The sequence below is a fragment of the Selaginella moellendorffii genome, unplaced genomic scaffold, assembly GCF_000143415.4.
Source record: "Selaginella moellendorffii unplaced genomic scaffold, v1.0 SELMOscaffold_120, whole genome shotgun sequence".
Lineage (NCBI taxonomy): Eukaryota > Viridiplantae > Streptophyta > Lycopodiopsida > Selaginellales > Selaginellaceae > Selaginella > Selaginella moellendorffii.
Window position 1 is genome coordinate 427,487 of NW_003314381.1, and position 18,023 is coordinate 445,509.

At 43.1% G+C, this 18,023-nt stretch overlaps 2 protein-coding genes across 3 annotated transcripts; both read right to left on the minus strand.

Moving 5' to 3' along the window:
* Positions 1-91: 91 nt before the first annotated feature.
* Positions 92-1,786, minus strand: LOC9639655 (prohibitin-1, mitochondrial). 2 transcript variants are annotated; one of them, XM_024665228.1, is made up of 6 exons: positions 1,568-1,786; positions 1,359-1,475; positions 1,094-1,264; positions 835-1,047; positions 338-546; positions 92-252 (listed from the first exon to the last, which is right to left on the minus strand). In XM_024665228.1, exons 1-6 carry the CDS (start codon positions 1,739-1,741, stop codon positions 234-236), a joined length of 903 nt encoding a protein of 300 aa, XP_024520996.1. In that variant the 5' UTR covers positions 1,742-1,786; the 3' UTR covers positions 92-233. The 2 variants fall into 2 exon arrangements, with proteins under 2 accessions (XP_024520996.1, XP_024520997.1); XM_024665229.1 differs by having other exon boundaries at positions 330-546.
* A 343-nt stretch (positions 1,787-2,129) lies between these two features.
* LOC9639656 lies at positions 2,130-9,126 on the minus strand. Its single transcript, XM_024665273.1, has 7 exons — positions 9,013-9,126; positions 8,783-8,878; positions 4,883-5,002; positions 4,644-4,707; positions 2,659-4,305; positions 2,420-2,592; positions 2,130-2,361 (listed from the first exon to the last, which is right to left on the minus strand). The coding sequence occupies exons 1-7, from the start codon at positions 9,124-9,126 to the stop codon at positions 2,170-2,172; spliced, it is 2,406 nt and encodes an 801-aa protein (XP_024521041.1). The 3' UTR covers positions 2,130-2,169.
* Between the last annotated feature and the right edge of the window lie 8,897 nt (positions 9,127-18,023).

The window sequence follows — 18,023 nt, forward strand, 5'->3', positions numbered from 1 at the left end:
TACTTCTTTGACCAAGGGGGCAATTTTTTAATGGCGGGGTTAAAAACAATGGGCCTGGGATGCCGCCACGTGGCACAACGCAAATCGCACGGTCGAGAATTCGTCCACTTTTAACTCATCGAAATAGAAGGTAACGGAAATGCAAGATCTTTGTAAAAAGAAAGAGGAAAAAAATCGCCAAAACTTCGGTCCATTGTTTTATGCTGAGCACGAGACGACGACGAAGAGTGATCTTAATCTCCAAAAACTTCCCTGAAAGTTTTGGAGAGAAAGGAGAAGGAAGTTTAGCCAAGAGCGATGGAGAAAACGAAAGAAAAGCTATAAGTTACCGCATTACTTCTTTCCTTTGCGCGTTGCCATGGCGTCGGCTTCGACGTCTACGCTGTGGAGATTGAGCAGCAGCGAGTCCGAGTCGAGGAAGAGCTTGTTTGCCGAGTTTGCGACGGTGTGAGCAATCTCCCGGCTGGCTTCGATGCGTCGCAGTGTCACAAACGCGGGATTGTTGGAGATGGCTTCTCCAATCAGCTGCGCGCTCTTTGCTTCTCCCTGTCAAGTTTGCAACAACAAAGCCATGAAAAGAAGTAGAACATGGAAAAGGCAAATCTTTACGAAAGACTCACGGAGAAAAGGGAGTAAACAAGCTCATTGTTAAACAAGCTCATTGTCGAAGCGATAAAAATTAACAAAAAAAATCTTTGCAGCACCATCCACGAAACCAAGAAGAAAAGAAAGAACGAGGAAGAAGAACAAAGAGAGCAAAGAAGGAACAAAGAACGATGAAAAACAAAGAAAGAGAACGGGCAAGAAGAACAAAGAACGAAAACAAGGACATGCCTGAGCTCGGATGATGGCGCTGCGCTTGTCCTGCTCGGCTTTCTCGACGATGAACTTGGCACGCTCGGCTTCCTGTGCCGCGACTTGCTTCGCCTCAATGGCAGCCGTGAACTCCTTTCCAAACGTAAGACCCGTGATGGAAACGTCGTCCAGAGCGATGTCGAATTGCGAGGCGCGCTCGGTCAGGATTCGTCTGATCTCCCTGCTCACCACCTACAAAACCCTGTGAGTACAAACTCGCAGAAACGCTCTTGCTCACCTCTCGCTGAGTGATGAGCTGACTTGCGTTGTACTGCGCAACCACCGACTTAAGCGTCTCGTGAATGATCGAAGGCAAGACCCTCTCCGCGTAGTCCTGTCCCAGGGTGCGATAGATCGACGGGAGACGGTCCGCGATCGGCCGTGTTAGAACACGAAGCGAGATTCTGACCTGAGAGCAAGAACACAAAATCAGTTCCAGCCTCACGGAATGAACAAGAACTAGAAAAGTTCTCGTAGAACACACTAAAACGAACTGATCTTACCATCTGGAGATCCTTGCTGCCGGAAGTACTCTCGACCAAGTTGGGTCTAGCACGGACATCGTAGATCACTGGCCTGTCAAACCACGGCACCATCAAATGCGTTCCTTCGGGATAGACCTGGAAGGCAAAAGATCAATCGAACTCTACAAAAAGGGCGATCCCCGAAATAAAAGAGAGAGCAATGCGATGCTTGCGGCAAGCTCGCCTACCTTGTCCTTGACCCCGACGAGGCGATTGAAGACGATGGCGCGATGCCCGGCGTCCACATTGTACAAGCTGTTGGCGAGGGCGTAGATCCCCACACCGGCGACAGTGAGTACCTTGGCCAGCGCTCCCGCGGGGCCAGCGCCTGACGGCATCTTCACATTGCGGAAATTGTTCATCCTCGCTGCGCCTCCACGCCTCCACGCCTTCCACCTCGCAAAGGGTTAGGGCATCTGGGCGTGAGGGTTTTGGGTTTAAACTCCTAGACAGATTAGCCAAATAATTAATTAGGACTAAACGGTAGCTGCCCTAAGTCAAGGCATTTAAGGGTAAAGCTCCTGTGAAGTCAACGTCAAGTCAACTCCAGTCATAGATGATGTCTGGATTGCAAGAGAAGCTCAAAATATTCTACTTGATGAATGATCAATGCATGCGTTTCCTATAACAAGGATTTTGATAAGCAACATAGCCATTGATTTCCTTCCTACATTTGCAGTATGTTGATACAGATTTAATAATTTGTTTTATTAAAAATAAAGGAAAACTTGTCAAAGAAAACCTTCATGGCATTTTTTAAGCAAACATTCACTGATTTTTCACCAAATAATTAACTTCTCCCTATTGGGAACACGAATTTAATTAACGTCGAGGTTCTCAGTTTCGATCTGATGAGAACATCTGCTGTGTCACCCGACCATGAAAACTGGAAGACAATACCAGGAACAGTCAAGACTCCGAGCCTCTGTGTGTCCATGTTGAGGATAGCAGGCAGAGAAGACATCACATGTGTTCGAAGACGCTGGAATAAAAAACAAAAAATACAACATTGACACAAATACTAGATAACTGATGCCTACCTCGTTCACAAAAATTGTCAACTCTTTCCCAGCTAGCTTACCAGCCGTGCACTTGATACTCAAAGCAGTTTCCTCCTTCAATTCAGTGTGTACTGTGGTCCGAACGGCTTCGATCGATACGCCAAACACAGTCACGCCGTCTTCCATCTCCTTGCATTGTACGCTTCCCTTTCCTGTTGGATTGTAATGAGATGCAGGAAGAGACCAAACAAAATACCCATATAAGAACTTGCACGTACCTCCTCGCATCAACACTGTTGGGAACTTCGCCTCCCCCGATTTTCTGCTCATGTCCCCAAACTTGAGTCCTCCAGTATCAAATGTACCATCCATCCTCGAACGGACAATGTCAAAGATCTCCTCGATGGTCGAGCAGCTGATCGAGCCGTTAACGTGATCCTGCATCTTGAGAGCAATCGTCATCTGGAAAGGCAGGTACGTCCTCTTTTTCTTCCGCTCAGGCGTCTCCTCTTTCTTGATCCACTCTGGACTTCTCGCTCGCTTCTTCGACTGCTGCTGCAGCGGCTGATCATCTGGAACGTCTTCCACCACACACAAGGGTTCTGAATCCAAAGACTTGCCACCCTCCATCTTCACTAAAACGGCGTACACTTGGTCTTCCTCCTTCACACCTTGCAGGCCCGACGGGACGTCAGGATGCTCCCTTCTGAACGCCATCAGCGAAGAGCACAAGGCGTCGTAGTCGCTTTTGTTCATTGCTCTCTGCTTCAGTGCAGTCGAGATATGGAAAAGGACGAGTGGGGGGTACAGCGAGTCTATCGGAGGGAACGACATGCTGCTAGGCTGTAGATAGTGGAGGCCAGATACTTGCAGGTTGAGACTGTTGCCTGAGAAGAACTTCACGTCACGCTTCTCCAAATGCAGGCCAATGGCATCATCATCAATGCTACAGAAGTGACCACCCTGCGAGAGTCGGTGGTGAGCATAGCGTTCGAACAAGACCCAAGCTGCACTCTGCAGTGAAGGCAGTGCCCGAGTGCACTCCATCCAGTCCTCGATCTGTCCCTTGTAGCATGCAATGGCGAAACAATCTACGACCCACTCCGAAGTGAAGGAGATATGATCCACACAGGTAAAGTCCAGACTTGGCCAGGAAACAGAGGTCTCTGGCAAAAATAATGCACGGTAAATGTTGAGCTCTCCCACTTTCACAGCATGGTTCACAGCCATGCCTATCATGTTGTATACAAGTTCCAAAGGCATGAAGTAGTACCTCACGATTGGCCCGGCTATGTAGTACGTCGCCCAGAAGTCGATGTGCGACTTATCTGCGTTCTCGGGCGCCGAGAAGTAAACCTGCTGCAACTCCTCGACAGACCAAGGAGGCATGTAGAGCGCAAAGAAGCCTCTCGCATTGATGAGTTTGAGCGCGTCCACCCAATTCCTCTCCTCCGGTGATGCAAAGAGCACAGTATGTCTAGCGAAGTTCCCAACAAACTCCTGATCCGTGAGAAGCCAAGCCCCCGGGATTTCGTAATCCTCTTTAGAACTGGGCGCGTAACTCCCATCCGGTTTGAAGATGTAAACCCTCTTCTTCTTTTTTTCGACGAGCTGAACTATCACGGCCGGTATCCCTTCTTCACTGAGGAGCCGTTTCAGGACGTACCACAGAAAGCACGACTTGCCGATTCCAGGGTTTCCTGATATGTGGATGTAGCTCTTGCCCAGGCTTGCGAGCTCTCTCATGTCGGCATAGAGATCCTCATAGCATTCCCGTATCCACACTTTCCGCCTCCTCCTGGCGATGGGAGGGAGATCTATCCACCTACCATCAGGGTCTGTCGCTGCACGCCCATCATCCCCAACTGGCGCTATCAATTCCATCCGCACCGCTCTCCCGCTAGGGCCGTAAAGAGAGAATATACCTGATATACTCCAGCTCAACTTAGAAAATATATTTGTTTTAAAAATAATTATATCAAATCAAACTTTTGTAAACCTTGTTGAGAGATTCAGCGTGATGCCATCAAATTCAACTTTATCCAGACCTTTTTGGTTGGCATGACATGGTTCCTTTTCTTTTTTATCTTGTATGTTTTGTAGAGCCAGATTTTGCTCTTTGGAATCCTGCTTATATGTGTATTTGAAAGCCTCCCAATCTTCCGTGACAGATTCTGCAAGTTCCAGTAACGCATCCCACGTAAAGCCTTGATTGTTTTATATGAAAGAGAAATAGCAAATGCTCAAACCAATACTTGTGTACAAAAAGACGCCTGTGACACCACCTGAGCTTGCAAGGATGTCCTGATGCCCTTCTTTGCAAAACTCTGGTCACAAAAACCATCAATTGCTTCGGTTATATCACTTACCATCTTGACTCTTCCTTTGGCCTTAAAGAGGAATTAGGCAGTATGGTGATCAATGTTGCCAAATCCTTGCAAGACCTCTCAGTCAGAGAAATAACAGCCCAAGAGAAACAATGGAAGCTATAAATTGTTCTACCTGGATCACAAAAGAAGTTTGGTTCAAGAGAGATTTGCCATGGTTAGCAAGTAATGCTTCAGTCACGTATACAACTCCTCTTTCAGTGCCAGCCTCACGTCCTACAGAGCCACTGAGGTCCTGAGAAGCAAAACCAATATAAGAGAAAAAATCACATAATCATAAAAATACAAGCTTACAAGTTGCTATCCAGTGACCATTGTTGGAGAGTACCCTTGAAACTTAGAGTATTCATCTAGAATCCAAGCCATGGTTTGTGAAGAAATAAATATATGAAAATCCATAAAAAAGGAAGAAAAAAAATGTGAATAAAACCTGAGCACATGTCAGGTGCTGGAATATACAAACATCAACAATGTTTTGCGTAAAAACTCAAGTGAGCCACTCTAACTCATATGGGGATTATAGTCATAAGGCCCTCTAGTTGTCACGCTAGACTTTAAAACCCACAAACAATTGCAATGTGCCATCATCCTTGGGAATGGTATATTCAACCTGCAAATTTGATTAAGATCCAAAAGACTAAGAAAAAGAAAAAAGAAAAATACCTTGAAGAAATTTGCCTTGATTTCTAGGAGGCTCCTCCCCAATTTTGATTCCAAGTATCTTTACAGTTTGCCTAATGTATCAATTTGTAGCCCCAAAGAGATTCTCTAAAATATTTTACTATAAAAATATTTTAATGGTATGAGAGATATTTTTATATTGCCCCTTTTCCCTTGGAGGATAAATCACAAAGTTTAGTTAAGTATGTTGCCTCCTATTTGGCAACTCTACTAAAGAATATTACTTCATTCACTATAGTTTCTTTTCTTGGGTACATATCCTTGCTTTTTGAAAAAATAATGAAAAGATGTTAAAATAAAAGCTAAAATAATAGGAACCTTGATAAATGGCTATATTGAATAGGATGAAAAAAAACACCACTCTATATATATAAAAAATGCTTGGGCTAAACCTTGATCAATGGCTATATTGAACAAAATGAAAAAAAACCTCCCCTATATATAAAAGAAATGTTAGGTAGATTTATAACAAATGCCTAGAGACTATTTATCTCAACACTCCCTTTAGAAGATCCTATGAGCACAGTTTCCCATGGATAATTCAGCCCTTCATGCCCTGCCAAAAAATGCACCAAATCACTAAAAATTGACCATGATATAAAAGCTTGGCTCAGGCATCCCAAGGGACAACTGTCACAAGTTCTTCCTCCAATCAATGACAATTTTGTGCCTCACACACATGTTTTCATTTTAAGTTATTATCTTAAACGAGTTATTATCCTTATATAGTGTAAGGGTATATTGATGGATAGTTGAGATAGGGACATTGTGGAAAAAATAACATAATACAAGTATGTATTATGTTCATGCTTTCTTCCTCTATATTGATTTTTCTAGCACATTATTAAAGCTTATTATTTAACATATGAAGCCCTGAAATTTTTGTGTGGATTTTAAGGGAAAGAAGAGTGGGATATGATTGATTGCTTTATAACAAAAGCTGGAACACCAAAAGACTGGTGTATTCTAAGAAATCAACTACCTATTTATTTATATTGTTCTTGCATCTCTTTTTTTTTGGGTTTAATTTCATTACATTATAAATTTTGGGAACAGTGGATCATGTAATAGTAGATATCGAGGTGATACTTTCAAAAGTGATACCTTTTGTGTACAATAAAAAAAGTGTAATTGCACTTTGGTAATAATATGGATCATAAATTAGTAAAAAAAAAAGATGATATAGTTGCACATGTTACATAAAGTGTCTATTCATGTGAGATGTGCTGTGCAATTAAAACATGATTGTATGCATAATAATTTTGTGTGTAATTAAAAACAAGAAATAAGAATAATCTGAATAAATAAAAACTATTTATTTTAATATCACTCGTGCCTAAAAGAAAGTCCAAGATGCTTAGGGTAAGAAAGAAAAGGAAATTTTGTTGAAATAAAAGTTTTATTTGATATAAATGTTTTTGAAAAAAAATATATTTTCTAAGTTGGAGCTGAAGTATATATATATATATCTATATAGAGAGAATCACATAAGTATATTCTCTCTTCAGGGCCCTAGCTAGAGCATGGTGTGCGGATGGTATTTACGCAAGGTCTACTACTTCTTGTGTGGTTCCTTGTTTCCTGGATGCATCTCGGTGTTCAGACCTTCCACTACAACAACATGAACAAGACATTGTTGATACTTAGGAAATATAAGTCGCCAATCCAGAAAATACCAATAACACCGATAAATATGATTAACTTTATCAGACTACCAACAATAGACATCACGACCATAACCACATCCTCGCCCTTGTCTTTGAACTTAAGCAACAGTAACATCAACCTCCATTGGAACAGAACCATTTTTCATAGGAAATGGACTCTTGCTTCGTGTAGAGCTAAATATGTCAAAGTGAATCAAGCTATAAATGTTGTGGCTAACATTTTGTCAAGATTTTGTAGGATTTGTACATGCACTTGCTCTAGCCATCCTTGACAATGCCCTTCACTTGACATAATGTTATGAAACATTGCCTCTTCCACTTCTCACTACACATCCTTTAGTTCCACTTCCTCAAATGCCAAATTGCATTACCGACTCATATGGCCCTTGACGAATATGATGTAATTTTTAGAAGACATCATCACAATTGTTAGCATATTTAAATGCACGTTTAAATACGTCCAGGAAAATATTCCAACCCTCACAAATAACTACGCTCATACCATTATACCACTGTAACACCATCTCTTGGAGATACGTGGGAAACTTATGCAAACATTGAGCATTATCCCAAAAATGATATGTGCCAATTATCGTGAAGTGATCAAACTAATAATACACATCATTCCCAAAATTCCCACTGAATAACTCTGGCTGGTAGGGTTTAGGGTTTAGGGCCAATATCAAGGGCCATATAAATCAAGGAAGTAGAGTTGAAGGATGTGTAGTGATAAGTGGAAGAGGCAATGTTTTATAACGTTATGTCAAACGAAGGGCATTGTTAAAGATGGCTAGAGCAAGTGCATGCACAAATCCTAGCAGCAGGAGGAGCTGTACCACGTGCTGTGAATATTGCCATCAATTAAGTTTGATTGTTTAGTTGCAACTATATACCATCAATTAATTTCACCAACTACTGCTCCAATCAAAAGAGAAGGAGGTTGTTACTCTACCACGTAGATGAATGAAAATAAATAAATAAAAGAAAAAAAGTTGAGAAAAGCTAAAAGAAAAGGGAAATCTAAACAATGGATCTACCCAACATTCTAATTAAAATTGCCTTTCATCTCCATCAGTGCGAATGCGTGGAATAAGGAAAGAGAATATAAAAAATCTGTATATCAATTAGCCAAGAAACCTTAGTTTATGTATTAATCAAAATTGAAACTAACCCGACGGCTATTAAAATCCCAAATATTAATATATAACATCATAATTGTACACTTGGACCTCACAAAGAGTGCTATGCCACAACTCTGACAATTGTATATATATGGCAATGGTACATTATTTTCTCTTCCTTTCTTTTGTTTTGGTTTGCAGTCTAAACTAGGAGATGACTTGATACAAACTCCATGTCCTGAGACCTTAGCCCTTGACTGCACTAAACGTCTCGTGATGACAAACATAGCAAAGTGATGAGATTATTTTATTTGTTTACAGCCTCTTTTCTAATTTCTCAGAGCGCTCAAATGATGCACCTAAACGAAAGTTGAGAAGTTGGAAAACACTTAAGCGAGAGTGTCTCTAGAGAGTGTGCCGCAGCTCTCTACCTCAAGTTGGCCATCGTGCTTGCTTCTTCCAGAGGAGGAGGAGCTGGAGCGAGCTCGTCCAGTTCTTCCAGCTCACAATCGCCACCTCTGTGGTAAATCATCGGCAATCTCCCACGAAGGCATGCGGACTATCCACGCTCTTGGCTGAATGTGCATGTTCCTCCAGAGTCCAGCACACAATCTTGATGATTGTGGAGGTAGACTGCACAGCCTGCAAGTCGATGGTCACGGAGGGATCTTAATGATAAATGGCTTCAATATCTCGGATTTTGCGGTTCCAGATCAAGGACGTGATAAAGGCTGCTTCCTTTCCCTACAGTCCCTGCGATGACCGGCTCGTCTCACCCACTTTCGGCTCCTTCGATATGGAGCGCCACTACTCCCACGAATCTGCTCGTCCCGGGCCCAGCTTGCCCACAAATCGATTTCCACGTGGCATGTCCAGCTGTACTGAACCATTTGAATTTAGACGAAGTCAAGTACATTCCAAACACACTTGTCAGCTTTATACATAACTAGTCTTCTTATCCCGCTACCCCTCATCCGATGGGAACACGAATTTAATTAACGTCGAGGTTCTCAGCTTCGATCTGATGAGAACATCTGCTATGTCACCTGACCATGAAAACTGGTAGACAACACCAGGAACAGTCAAGACTCCGAGCCTCTGTGTGTCCATGTTGAGGATAGCAGGCAGAGAAGACATCACATGTGTTCGAAGACGCTGGAATAAAAAACAAAAAATACAACATTGACACAAATACTAGATAACTGATGCCTACCTCGTTCACAAAAATTGTCAACTCTTTCCCAGCTAGCTTACCAGCCGTGCACTTGATACTCAAAGCAGTTTCCTCCTTCAATTCAGTGTGTACTGTGGTCCGAACGGCTTCGATCGATACGCCAAACACAGTCACGCCGTCTTCCATCTCCTTGCATTGTACACTTCCCTTTCCTGTTGGATTGTAATGAGATGCAGGAAGAGACCAAACAAAATACCCATATAAGAACTTGCACGTACCTCCTCGCATCAACACTGTTGGGAACTTCGCCTCCCCCGATTTTCTGCTCATGTCCCCAAACTTGAGTCCTCCAGTATCAACTGTACCGTCCATCCTCGAACGGACAATGTCGAAGACCTCCTCGATGGTCGAGCAGCTGATCGAGCCGTTAACGTGATCCTGCATCTTGAGAGCAATCGTCATCTGGAAAGGCAGGTATGTCCTCTTTTTCTTCCGCTCAGGCGTCTCCTCTTTCTTGATCCACTCTGGACTTCTCGCTCGCTTCTTCGACTGCTGCTGCAGCGGCTGATCATCTGGAACATCTTCCACCACACACAAGGGTTCTGAATCCAAAGACTTGCCACCCTCCATCTTCACTAAAACGGCATACACTTGATCTTCCTCCTTCGTGCCTTGCAGGCCCGACGGAACGTCAGGATGCTCCCTTCTGAACGCCATCAGCAAAGAGCACAAGGCGTCGTAGTCGCTTTTGTTCATTGCTCTCTGCTTCAGTGCAGTCGAGATATGGAAAAGGACAAATGGGGGATACACCGAGTCTATCGGAGGGAATGACATGCTGCTAGGCTGTAGATAGTGGAGGCCAGGTACTTGCAGGTTGAGACTGTTGCCTGAGAAGAACTTCACGTCACGCTTCTCCAAATGCAGGCCAATGGCATCATCATTGATGCTACAGAAGTGACCACCCTGCGAGAGTCGGTGGTGAGCATAGCGTTCGAACAAGACCCAAGCTGCACTCTGCAGTGAAGGCAGTGCCCGAGTGCACTCCATCCAGTCCTTGATCTGTCCCTTGTAGCATGCAATGGCGAAACAATCTACAACCCACTCCGAAGTGAAGGAGATATGATCCACACAGGTAAAGTCCAGACTTGGCCAGGAAACAGAGGTCTCTGGCAAAAATAATGCACGGTAAATGTTGAGCTCTCCCACTTTCACAGCATGGTTCACAGCCATGCCTATCATGTTGTATACAAGTTCCAAAGGCATGAAGTAGTACCTCACGATTGGCCCGGCTATGTAGTAAGTCGCCCAGAAGTCGACGTGCGACTTATCTGCGTTCTCGGGCGCCGAGAAGTAAACCTGCTGCAACTCCTCGACAGACCAAGGAGGCATGTAAAGCGCAAAGAAGTCTATCTCATTGATGAGTTTGAGCGCGTCCACCCAATTGCTCTCCTCCGGTGATGCAAAGAGCACAGTATGTCTAGCGAAGTTCCCAACAAACTCCTGATCCGTGAGAAGCCAAGCCCCCGGGATTTCGTAATCCTCTTTAGAACCGGGCGCGTAACTCCCATCCGGTTTGAAGATGTAAACCCTCTTCTTCTTTTTTTCGACGAGCTGAACTATCACGGCCGGTATCCCTTCTTCACTGAGGAGCCGTTTCAGGACGTACCACAGAAAGCACGACTTGCCAATTCCAGGGTTTCCTGATATGTGGATGTAGCTCTTGCCCAGGCTTGCGAGCTCTCTCATGTCGGCATAGAGATCCTCATAGCATTCCCGTATCCACACTTTCCGCTTCCTCCTGGCGATGGGAGGGAGATCTATCCACCTACCATCAGGGTCTGTCGCTGCATGCCCATCATCCCCAACTGGCGCTATCGATTCCATCCGCACCTCTCTCCGGCTAGGGCCCTAAAGAGAGAATATACCTGATATGCTCCAGCTCAACTTAGAAAATATATTTGTTTTAAAAATAATTATATCAAATCAAACTTTTGTTTCAACAAAATTTCCTCTTTTTTTTACCCTAAGTGTCTTGGATTTTTTTTGGGCAGCATAATGGAATTTTAGTAGCCATTAGGTTAGTTTCAATCTAGATTAATATATAAACTAAGGTTTTTAGGCTAATTGATATGCAAATTTTTTATATTCTCTTTCCTTATTCCATGCATTCACACTGATGGAGATGAAAGGCAGTTTTAATTAAAATGCTAAATAGATCCATTATTTAGATGTCCCTTTTCTTTTAGCTTTTCTCAACTTCTTTTTTTTTACTTATTTCTTTTCATTCATTTACGTGGTAGAGTAACAACCTCCTTCTCCTTTGACTGGAGCACTAATTGTGTACTCAGCCTGGTTTGAGAAACTTGAGTCATTGGCTTGCACTTGTTAGTATTAAGAACCCCTGCGATATTGAGATTGGTCTCTCAATATTATTTGAATGATAGTTTATTGTGTCTACCAAACACCCTCGTTATCATTCCCTTTGTGTTAGTTTCACTTTAGTCCCAAATGCTATTTATGGAAAGTGTTTAGATTTATTCATTTGGCATATCTACGGAATGTAGAGATTGTTTTGAACACAATGGTGTTTGTCCCGTGTCCAAATTCACAATCTAGGAACATTCCATATTTAGTAAGTTTCAAGCTTGTCCCAGAGATTAACTCCTGATATTAAGGAAGGTTTGGGGTGAAAGCCCAAAGCATGTGTTCCTCAGGGGGGGTTCCAAATGTATAGTAGGGATAGTGGGTAAGTCGGGCATGGCCGACCAACCTAAGGCATAGTCTAACTCTCGCTTGCGTGCTTGTCATTATTTTGCGTCGGGCTTGGGTCTAAACCTAAATTGCTAGTTGGTGGGGTACCTATATCCTCGCATTAAGCCACCGGTATGCTGAAATAGTGCCAAATTTTGTTTGGCTCCATTTTGTGTGTTGGTTCTAGCATTGGGATGCTAGTTGCTCTAGGATTGTTCCAAGTCGCTCCGAGCTCCTGTCCCTTCGCTCCTTGGGCTGTATGCTCGGGAGTTACTCTGTGGTTCGGTTCCATCACTCCTTGGCTCTATGCTTAGGAGTTTGGCATCGTTCTTTCGTTCAGTGGCCCAAGGCCCTGAACCTCGGGTTCTGCACCAGACACGTGGCATGTGTCACGTGGCATAAAGAAGGTTTATGTTCTGCTTCGTGGTGTTATCCTATAGTAAATCACTATAGGATAAAAGGTAAAAACCACGTGCGCTACATTTGGTATCAGAGGATATGTCTTAGCGAGTACTTGGGCAACTAGTCTCATTGCATACACAGAAATGAAAACGATGATCCGAGTGGGTACACATTTGGGTGCAAAGACTTCACAATCGTTCCTTAGATATGGATTTTGGTTACCTTTTCGTACTAAAGTAATGAGCTTGTGCTTGGGCTCATAAGTTGGATGTAAGGTGTTCTATTTGAATGAGTTTGCGCTTGGGCTCATAAGTGAGGCACATTAGCAACTTGAGGTTACACTTTGAATTGGCAGGATTAATATTAGCCTATCGATGGTTTCATGAATTGTTCCATGTACCGTGAGTGAAAGAAACCTTCCCTGGGTTTGTTATGAGTGGCAAATAAGTTGGTCCATAGCTATTTAGCACGGCACTAGTGGATCCTTCCTAGGTATGATTACAAGTGGATCAATCAAGACTGTAGGGATTAATCTATTGATTCAAATAGTCATTGCCGTGCTCTCTTATGAACTTTTCTTGGATTAGACTGAAGGCAGTGTGAATGCAAGTTGGAGGTTTAGTAAAAAATGAGACCGAAAAGAGAGTTGTCAGGGACAAAGGATCAAACACGTAAATCATTTTGTCTTTTTGGAGAGATGATTTAAAACGAGGTGTTGTTCACAATATGCAATCAAGATTCCCTACCTTAATGCATGTTAAAAATTATAATCTTGCAAGTGGTGAGTCATGGGATGGATAGTGGTGAAGTGTTATACCATTTTGTCTAGGCTTGCTATTGAAGACTTAGGTTGCAATGCTCAATTCTTTTCCGAGGAATCTTGCTATTGCTCCTTGAATAGCTTGGTGTTGGATTAGTTTTGAGTTTGGTCGGAAAGAGAGTAGTATAAGCTTGTCCATGTTGTGAACAAAAGTTAGTGGTGTTAAGTGTTGTAAATCTTTATTGGTGGAGTGTGGCATTTATGGTGTATTTTGTTGAATAGAGTTGGCATTTGATATTCACATAAATTTTTGTAGTAGTGACATAGGTGCTACTCATAGTGTTACTCAATTGATGACCAAGTCATTGTGATACTTATATCATATCCATGTGATAATGAGAAATGTGTTTACAAAGTTGCTTGGGTAAACAATAATCAACCCCAAAGTGGTTGATATTGAAACTGGTCTACTTACATAAAGTAGCATTGTAGTAGCTTTGACTGAATTCTCGATGGTGGTTCATTATGCTAAGCATAAGTTGGTACTTTGTTCCTTGAGGGTTTGCCTATAAGGTATTGGAAAAGAGTTGTAGCATTCACTTGTTATGGTTTGTTGGTTGATCCATTAGCACTTGGAGTAAATTTTTGGATGGAGAAGATGTGTAGTTGAGGCATTGATATCGCTGGCATTTGTGTTAGTGCAAGTGGCATTGTTATTTCGAGTGATGAGGAATTTTCCTTAGACCTTGATTTTTCATGTCATTTTTCTTGTTAGTGTTTTGGCTTCACATTGGATCTTGAAGGTGGTTAAAGAAGAGCATTACTGCAATATGGATATCTGAAGATATGGTCTTCATGATCAAGCCTTGGATGTTCATTTTGTATTTTACGGATGTCAATGTTAGATTCAGAAAAATGGGCAAAAGATATTCGAAGCTTAAGCATATTGTTGGATCATGAGAATTTGTGTTGAGGTGAACCTATGTGAAGTTGTTTGTAAGAGGAAGTTGGATGAGTCTTAAAATTTTGCATTCCTGGACTGAGAGTCATTCTTTCTCTAAGATGGAAAATTTTCCACAAATTTGCTTAGACTTATCCAATGGCTGAGCTGTTGATCACTTTGTTCGAAAACCATTCTATTTTCGTAAGCCAATACAAACTAGTGAAGGGGTTGGAGTTGACCTTGGTTAGCTTAGACCTTAGTAAGTGGTTTGTATGATGCGACCTGAAAGGGATACTAACTTTTAGGGCTAAAGCAATTGAGTTGGATAAAGTTTGGAGTTGGTGTAGAAAAGTAGCCATTGCACTTTTTTAAAAAGGTGACCTTTGTGCCTTTCTTCTATAGCATTTTGCTTAGTGGCAAGTTGTATCTTGCATTTCATTAAACTCTATAAGACTAGTGAGCTTTCACTGATCTTAACTTGGTCTTGATGGTTTTGCATGTTGGTTGAGGATAGTGATGTCCAACTTAGTTGTTTAATGTTAAGATGTTAGTACCCATACTATAGCCTTGTTAGTGAGGAAGTTGTGTACCGATATGAGTTCATCTTATGGTCTCCCTTTGGTTTCGACTGAGTGTTGATAATGCATAGCTAGCTTCTTCAAAGGATGCTCAGAGATATTGGCTAGACGTGTTGGTGAGCTTATTTTAGTTGAGTTAGATTTGAGTGGCCATTTAGTTTGTGCTTGTTCATGTTCCTATATTTCGTACCTGAAGTATTATGTTTATATTGAACAAGTATATAATTTGATGATGCGAGTTTAATGTTGGGTCTTGTGAAGGTAAGTTGAAGAATGGTTGTTGGTTGCTTTGCAACTAATGATTGCTTGTAGACTTTGCTAAAGACTGTTAACACTTGCTTCACTCAATAAACTTGCTTTACCGAATGGTGTTGCAGAGGATTGTGTCATGGCTTAGATGGTTTTTCCATGTTAGCATGTCGATTCTTCTATTGATATCATTTGGTTACGTGTTGGATTTCATGGAGTTTTGGATGTGGTGAATCACTCCTTGATGATGTGTTAATTGAAATTGAGTATTGTTGGAGGATTAGTCTCAGATACTGATTAATGTATCTTCGACTTTGGTTAGCTTAGTTGCTAAAGAGTTTTGAGTGGTGATTCACTCTTGCTTTCTTCTAACTTTGTTATAGTGTTGATGGCATTGAAGTGATGCCTTGTCATTGACACTGTTAATGTTAAGATTTGAGTGAAATCAAATTTCTCTCCTTAGGATTGATATTGTGTGTCAAGACCCCTGACAAGATCAAGATTGGAAAATGCAAAAAGACAAAGAGAAAAGCTAGTGGAAACAAAGAAGAAGCCTTAGACTGGCGTTGATTCAGATTGTGGAGAAATGGAACAAGGCTAACCTATATATACTATAGGTTGATGAAGCTCCACCACTCTTGGATCGAGGACGGCCTAAATATAGCTGAGGTCGAGGAGGCGCCACATCATCATCAGGAATGTGGCTCAAGACTCAGGAATCGGGAAGTGTCTCAAGAGTCAGGAATAGGAAAGTGTCTCGAGAGTCAGGAATGTGGTCTGTAGGTCAGGAATCCGGCGAGAGTCAGGAATGTGGCAAGAATTGGGGGATTCCTGATAGCACCCCCTCCTCAAGAACGAGTGGAACGAGGATGTGAACGAGAACGAAGAGGAGGATGGGATAAGCGGCGAGGGATGGGAGATGGAGAAAAAGAATGAGGACTGGGACGAGAAGGATAGCGGCGGTGGAAGTCATGAACAAGGTCAGGAGAATGAAGCAGGTTGTCTGCAGGTTCCCAAGTGCGTTCCTCAGGTCCGTAACCCTTCCAGTCCACCAGATAGTAGAGTTTAGACCGTGAAATCTTGGAATCAAGGATGTCCTGAACCTTGTACTCAGACCCATCCTCGAGCTGCACTGGTGAAGGCGGAGGAATGACCCGATTTGCAATAGGACTGGGAATATAAGGCTCAAGGAGAGAGGAGTGAAAAACGGGGTGAATTTGATATGAGGAGGGAAGTGTAAGGCGATAAGTGACAGGATTAATGATGGCAGTGATAGGGAAAGGACCAAGGCGTTTGAAATCGAGTTTTGGACAGGGCCTGGTGGTGGAGATATTTCACCTGAGGAGCCAGACTTTATCCCCGATATTGTAAGGGGGACAATCTTGACGATGGATATTGGCAAATGTTTTATGAAATTCCTGAGCACGATGGAGGTGGAAGGAGATGGAGTTGTGGATTTCCTGGAGGTTGGAGATAAATGCCTCAGAGCGGGGATTTGAACGAGAGGATTCAGATGGAGAAGGAAGTGAGAGATTGAATCGGGGATTTCAGCCAGAGTTTGCAAAGAAGGGGGAAACTCGAAGAGAGGAGTGAACAGAGTTGTTATAGGAGAACTCAGCAAGGGGAAGGATATCGAACCAGTTATCCTGATGATAGTTGATGAAGCACCTCAAGAATTGTTCCAACGTCTGAATCGTTCGCTCGGATTGCCCATCAATTTGAGGATGATATGCCGAAGAGAGGTTGGCCTTCACTCCAAGCAGCTGCAAAAACTGTTGCCAGAAATGAGAGATGAACTGAGGCCCCCGATCCGAAACCACATCTGTAGGAATCCCATGAAGTCGGAAAATTTCCCTAAATACCAGTTTTGCCATGTCCTCGCCCGAAAACTCCTTGGTACATGGCAAGAAGTGCGCCATCTTTGTGAAGCGATCCACCACGACTAAAATGCTGTTGAAGCCTCTAGAACTCGGAAGATCACTCAAGAAATCCATGGAGATGGATTCCCAAGGACCTGAAGGGACCGGAAGGGAACGAAGCAAACCTGAAGGAAGGTGGCGAGGTACCTTATTCCGGGCACAAGTGTCATAGGAGGTAACAAAAGCTTTGATGTAGTCGTCCATGTGAGGCCACCAAAAGTCCCATGCAACTAGCTCATAGGTTTTCACAATGCCGAAGTGACCAGCAGTCGGGCTATCGTGGCACGCCATCAGGACCAACCTTCGAGCATCACCTTCAAGAACGTAAAGCTGCTCCCACGGTACAATAAGCCATCTAAGAACTCGAACTCGTCAAATCGCCGGCAGTCGGGAGTCACTGGGTGTCCAGCCTGAAGATGGGGGAAAATGTCGCTAGCGAGATCATCGGATTGAAGATCGTTTCTGATTGCATCCATCAAGGAGGAGTCCTGAGGGGCCAGGGAAATTGCCATAACTTGAAGCCGATCAAGACCGAGGATAACTTGATCCTGTTGATCAAAGGCAGGATTACCAGGCCTAAGACTGAGATAGGAGCGCCTTGAAAGAGCATCAGGAAGGCCTTGAAACTTTCTAGGTCTATACTTGATAACAAAGTCAAACCGACTCAGGAATTGTGCCCACCTTGCTTGACGACGGCTTAAAACTTGGGAAGTGGCAAAGTACTCGAGATTTTTGTGATCCGTCCAGACTGTTCTTTGATGGCTCGCCCCCTCCAAGAAACGGCGCCACTCTCCAAAAGAATCCACGATGGCAAGGAGCTCCTTGTCGTGGATTTCATAATTGATCTCCGCAGGCTGGAATTTCCGAGAATGGAAAGCGACCGGATGAAGTTCGTGATCTGCTCCAAGTTGAGACAGCACAGCACCAATGGCAAAGTCGGAGGCGTCAGCCTCGATGAAGAAAGGTTGTGAGGAATCAGCATGGATCAAGACAAGAGCAGAACTGAAGGCT

What these genes read in the sequence shown, in the direction of transcription:
- LOC9639655 (XM_024665228.1), bottom strand. Translation starts at nt 1,741, where the DNA reads ATGAACAATTTCCGCAATGTGAAGATGCCGTCAGGCGCTGGCCCCGCG. An exon ending in TCGTCGGGGTCAAGGACAAG is followed by an intron (nt 1,476 to 1,567) that starts GTAGGCGAGCTT and finishes TTTGCCTTCCAG; the next exon opens with GTCTATCCCGAAGGAACGCA. An exon ending in AGCTCATCACTCAGCGAGAG is followed by an intron (nt 1,048 to 1,093) that starts GTGAGCAAGAGC and finishes AGGGTTTTGTAG; the next exon opens with GTGGTGAGCAGGGAGATCAG.
- LOC9639656 (XM_024665273.1), bottom strand. Translation starts at nt 9,126, where the DNA reads ATGGTTCAGTACAGCTGGACATGCCACGTGGAAATCGATTTGTGGGCA. An exon ending in TGGATAGTCCGCATGCCTTC is followed by an intron (nt 5,003 to 8,782) that starts GTGGGAGATTGC and finishes TTTGCTTCTCAG; the next exon opens with GACCTCAGTGGCTCTGTAGG. An exon ending in TGACAATTTTTGTGAACGAG is followed by an intron (nt 2,362 to 2,419) that starts GTAGGCATCAGT and finishes TTTTTATTCCAG; the next exon opens with CGTCTTCGAACACATGTGAT.